The 5,945-nt window shown below is 40.1% G+C and overlaps 1 protein-coding gene across 1 annotated transcript; it reads left to right on the top strand.

The window, feature by feature from the left end:
* Positions 1-202: 202 nt before the first annotated feature.
* Positions 203-5,526, top strand: LOC139730566 (uncharacterized). The gene is made up of 3 exons (XM_071641418.1): positions 203-503; positions 2,111-2,200; positions 4,545-5,526. The coding sequence occupies exons 1-3, from the start codon at positions 390-392 to the stop codon at positions 4,884-4,886; spliced, it is 546 nt and encodes a 181-aa protein (XP_071497519.1). The 5' UTR covers positions 203-389; the 3' UTR covers positions 4,887-5,526.
* Positions 5,527-5,945: the final 419 nt, after the last annotated feature.

Genomic DNA, 5,945 nt, shown 5'->3' on the forward strand with positions numbered 1-5,945 from the left:
TCCGTCTGTCCGGAGCAGTTTATTTTTTTGACTTTTACGACTCTCCTCTTTGGTAGACATAGGAGGTCGACATAGGAGAAAATTCCGTGAAGCCAGACGCAGACTCCGTGGAACATTATCCCCAACAACAAGATACAGGCAGACCGATCTATTCGGCCAATGCCAATGGTGCATGGTGCTCGCCCTTGCAAAGGGCCTACTGCTTACTGCGTAGCCACCCGAACCTCCTCGGTTGATCCTGCTGACAGTTTCGCATCTAACTACTAGTATCACAACCAGCAGAGAGCAGCAATACCCCACTTCACCGGTGTCTCCACGTGCTGCGCGCCGTACCCGTTTAACGTTAGACTGTTCAGTTCGTTATTAAATGTGTTCACAACAAACTAGTCATGAGTTCCAAAGACGATCAAAGAATACTATCTAAATTGAAGTATTTGCGGCAAGAAGACAAGGCCCTGCAAGATATTGAGACCAAGCTTAAAGCTCAGCTGAACCGCTTGAAGGTAATTTAATACATTCTGAACTGTGAGAGTGAGACTAGACTAGTTTGAGTAGGAATGTGTTCATTGTTTTCAAAAGAAGATAGCATACAATCAATCGAATCTTGACCACTTTCAAAAAAGCATGTAACACCACCTGTGTAACACTGGAGAAATATTTTGCCAGATATAATAATAACTGCATGAGTTCATTCATCGTGGGATTATGTTTCACCTTACAGCCTCACAGGTCATGTGTTTTGAAGGATAACAGGTAGACAGTGGTAGAGTTTCTACTCTACAAAATCGAAAATGTAGTACTGTATGCAGAGACTCCAACCCAAAGCACCTTCTGATCTGGAGATTCTCCCGCCTGAAACCTCTAGAAAACGGGAGACTTCAAGTTGATGTGTGCAAAGCGCGAAATTCCTAGGGTTGTAGATGCTCTCTGGTGCTATCTAAGGCTTATTTTTTCAACATACAATAGCAATAAGTAAGAAATCCTTTCCAACGGGAGACACAGAGCCAGGGCGGGAGAAATTGAATCTCAAACGGGAGAACGGGAGATTTTGCAAAAATGGGTTTTCGGCGGGAGATCTCCCGTCGAAAACGGGAGAGTTGGAGTCTCTGTGTATGTGCCAGGTAGTTCTTTTTCTCGTGATGTACATGGATATACAGTGGAAACTCGATATAACGAGATAGTCGGGACCGAGTCATTTTCCTCGTTATAGCCGATATCTCGTTATATCAGGTAGGCATAAAAGAAGGCATAAAATAATGACATTAATTTGCACATGTGGGACTACCCATATTTCAATCAATACTGAAAACTTGATATTGTGTGTGAGGGAATTACTCACCTTTATGGGTAAGAAGATGTTTTTGCCAAGGAAATCCAATATCAAGAATGTGTTTCTTATTAATTGTAGATGTTTGAATTTGTAAATTTATATAGCTTGCGATTGTATCAAGATCGTATGTGGATTGGTATGTGGTTATTGTATGGGTGTGTGTTGTGTGGAAAGCTTGAATATGGTCTGCACAATGCTGTGTGTGTATGTGACACATTCTGTATGTACATTATGACTGCATGTGTGTGTGAAGACGGGGAATTCCCTAAGTAGAAGGCCAATCACAGCATCAGATTGCCTCACACCTGCTAAATGTCATGATGTCATGTATACATGTGGCTGTCCCACCACATTTTCTGCATGTATCCCGGAGTGTGCGTGCACACACACACTTCACACGTACAACATGCAGTGCTAGCTGGAGTGCATTGAAGAAAATGATTATGTGTGTACAAGACAGTTTTTGGCGCATCAAGCTTTACAATCTCGGAAGATGATAGCACAGGCGAAGTAAAGCTTTACCGAAGGCATTTTGCTTTACCTCGCTATAGCAGGTTTGACTTACTATGTTTTTCTTTGTTTGGAAGTCACAAAATTTATCTCGTTATAGCAGTTATTTCGTTATAGCCAATCTCGCTATAAGAGTAGCATTTTACATAGACTTGTGTGGAAGGAAATTTGGGACCAAGAAAATTTCCTCGTTATATCCGATATCTCGTTATAGCAGTGTTCGTTATACCGAGTTTCCCCTGTATCGTAAATATATTTTCCTTTCTGCAGCAAGAAGAACGCGTGCTCCGTCAGCAGATGAGGCAGTCAAGTGGAGAGGCCTATGCTGAAGCCGCGGCAGCAAGAGCAAGGATAGAGGAGGTAATTAAGGGGATAAATTTAGTCAAATTAAATCTAGACCTTACATTCTACCTTGTGAAGTGCACATAGTGGGGGGGGGGGGGGGGGGGGGGGGACAAGCCCCATAGTATACAGGAGTCCTGGGTGGTATTCTGGAAATCTTCCTAAATTTCTTCCAAAGTTTCTTCGTAAGTCAGAAAGTTAGGAAGTGCCTAAGTAGGAAAGACAGAATTGGTATTCTGAAATTTCTTCCTCGGAACTTCTTAATGCAAATTAGGCCATCCTTATAAGCCTGCCCATGTCCTTTCATAAGCCAATATGAAATGCTGTATCATAACGAACCAACCAATGACAATTGCATATTATTATGACGTAGGGTTAAATACACGTGTCACGGCATGTCCCCTTTCTCATGCATGCCCATTTTGCGCATCAAAGTACATGTTGCGTGCAGTGAATGACAAGCTCCTGTCACAATGTTTTGCAGCTTGCTATATCTTAACAAAGTACCTTAGGACAGGGGTGGGGCTTTCCTAAATATATCCTCCTAAAATTCTTTCCTAAGTGCATTCTAGAATACATGTACCAACTTCTTCCTATGTCAGAAATTTGCATTAAATTGCATATTTATATCCTCATTTTCAAATCTTCCTAGGCTAAGTTTCTCCCTAAGTTTAGGAAAAAAGTTAAGAAGAAACTTAGAAAGATTTTCAGAATACCACTTAGGAAAAAATCCTTCAGAAGGATACCTCTTGGGATTAAAGTTCTTGTGTCCAGAAAATTAGATTCTTTTCATAAGTTGATATATCAAATATTGACCTTTCCTTAGAATAATAAAACTGCAGAAACATCTTTATGATGTAGGGGGAATCAATATTACAGATTTTCAATGAATTTATTTGGACCCCATAACAATGGGGAGTGTATTCTCAAGTGACATGGGGTTAATTTTTCATTCCTTTTTGTGAAAGCTCTGAGGTGTGTTACTAGTCATGGCGTTGGGAGAAATTTTCTTATTTTTCAATCATGCACAAAGTGTTATATGTTTGCAAAAGTGATGTAGATGAACTTAAAGCTGCACGCATGCTCTTTTAGTAGAGGGATGCAACATCTAGAATGAGCAGTAGATTGATGACATCAAAATATATTTCTTTTTTTTTTTTTACTGCTGTTGACAAAACTGCTGTTTTGACAATTGGTCAAACTTTGTGTGATTGAAAAAAAAAATGCAATTGTCTTCAGTTCTTCATCTCCAGTCAGCATTGATTCACTAAAAGTTGTTTAGATAGTGCATAGAAAATCCAGCATGAGCTACATTGTAGAGGAAGATGTCTATTTGGTGATGTTTAACCTGTTGAGGACGAGTCCCGAGTATACTAGGGCAAGTGTAAATGGGAAATACGTGTTGTAGCAAAATCAGTCCGTCCTCAATGGGTTAACATTTTCTAAAGAGAGCTGTCTACAAGTGGCTCTTCCAGGAGAGCCAATATAAAATGCCCTGCGAGAAATGTTTGATTTTAGTTCATTCTTTTTTAAAAGTCAATATTCTGGCCATGAAACCATGTGTGCATGCAGCATACCGTCTATGACATATCCCTCTTTGTGTATCATATATCTGACACCTTGCCAGAATGCTTTGCTTTGAAGAAAGGTAGAAAGATAGAGCAACTGTAGCAGGCGGAGAAAGTGAGGAAGTTTTCGAAAATTAGCAAAGTATGGATTCTTTTTTTTAAATGAAAATACTGTGAAATAATTTAATACAGAGTTTACAACCTATCAGATATCGTGATGTGTGTTGGGAATGTCTGTATTGCCACCACATATTCATTCTATTGTTTCCAGTTTCTCTCATCCGTACCAATTTTTGTTTGTTTACCCGTGTTAAGAATTAAACGCTCAGCAGACTTTCAATTCTTTTCTGATAAATAAAGGCAGCTCTGACAATCTTTATTCCAAAATTCAGCAAATGTCAGAATTTGATGGGGTTTCCTATTTTCTGCAAATTTTGTTTTTCTACAAAATATTGTACAAAAAAAGAAAAAAAGAAAGTGTTTCATATTTGTTTTCTACCTTAGCATTACCACTACAGTTTAAATTGTATATAATAACAAATTCCACCAGGAAAGCAATTTCACCAAACTTGGAAGATCAAGACATGGCAAGGGTCAGTATGGCACTCTCATCAAAATGCATCCATGGCATGTACATCCAGATGCATTTTTAGTTCACACACTTGGGTATGGGTAGAGCGTGTCTTAGTTTTAAATCTGTCAGTTATTTGTTCATGTCTTCATTCATTCATTCATTTATTCATGCATTCATTTGTTTGTTTGTTTGTTTTGTTTGTTTTTTTGATGGTGAGCAGGAGTATGGCGTGCAGCAGGATGTGGATGACAAGGAGCTCATGAACAAGAAGCCACTGATGGACCTCAATGATGCTGCAACCTCCATCCTCCAGATGTGCCAGGCCCAGTTTGTAGGACAGTACGTGGCGGAAGAAGAGGAGGAAGAAGAGGAAGAGAACGAGGAGGAAGTGGAGGAGGAGGAGGAAGGTGATGGAGAGTTTGGAGCCGGTGGACATGACATTCACAGAGGAAGCATCGAGCAGGAGGTTGGCGATGAGCTCGGGGCAGCGTACCAAAAGCTCTTTAAGGAGATGCAGGCAGAGATGGATTATGATGATGATGATGAGTTTGACGACACTTGAGAATCCAACATGCCTTGGGAATCAATGCTACAGCTGTAGCAATAGTACACATCACCTGTAGGGCCATAACCGCCATTGAAGAGAAAGTGTCCAGTACTTTTTATCACCTATGCAGGCTGAGAGCCATGCCTCCTCCTTGCCACCATCATGGGTGCGGTGATGACATCATCAAGAAGATGGTATTAATGTGGGAATCCATAGTGCTGTGAAAACCAGTTCTGCGCTTGTACTGTACCAACACTACGTATCACTGGAGGTCAACAAACTGATGTGTACAGTAGCTGAATCGAGTTGAATTGCCTAGGCAGATGAGAAGTGCCCATACCATATGAGTATGATCATCATACCAAAAGACGTTAAAAGATGGGAGTTGCTGCTACCTTGTTTGCCGTTCAACAGTTGAAAAGGTTAGAGCAACGTCGATCTGGCGCTGCTCAGTGGCTGCCGGGCCCACGATCAATTGGGCAAAATGAATTTCCATTCTTGGACTGTAAAATTTGGAGTTTTTGGAGTTTATATCCATAATATGATGGAATTGGTATTCATGCAAATATGAATATGAGTGTAGAGCCAAAGAGTGTTAGCTGGAAACATCCTATTGACTGCTTAGAGAACCACAAGCTAGTTACCTGTGTAAAGGGCGCAGACAAATATACAAGTGTAGGTACATTTTATGATGCAAGAGGAAGTACTCTGCGGGTTATGAATGTATTTCCAACTCGTTCGCAAGAAAAATATCATGATTTTTTGTTGTTGTAAACATGTCTTTGGTGTTTGGTGTTTTACAGTGTCATACGACCAAGTGTGTTTCTTGTTTATTGTTTCCTTTGTTGTTGTGTCTGCTGAGAGTAAATATGCCATCATATAGCATGAGAGATTATATGAGAAATAACTTATAGTGGATCATTATCACAGATAACTTTAAAGGGTGTGTACAATTCTGGTTGAGGTGAGGATTTAGTTTTTAACGTTTTGCGAGATATTCAGAAACTACTCTATGAGATGTCAAAGAGCATGCAATTCTAAGGGGTATCAAAAGTTCATTTGATGAAAATCGGT

The sequence above is a fragment of the Diadema antillarum genome, unplaced genomic scaffold (assembly GCF_040938485.1).
Source record: "Diadema antillarum isolate AM-2024a unplaced genomic scaffold, OU_Dant_1.0 seq00000321_RagTag, whole genome shotgun sequence".
NCBI classification, from domain to species: Eukaryota; Metazoa; Echinodermata; class Echinoidea; order Diadematoida; family Diadematidae; genus Diadema; species Diadema antillarum.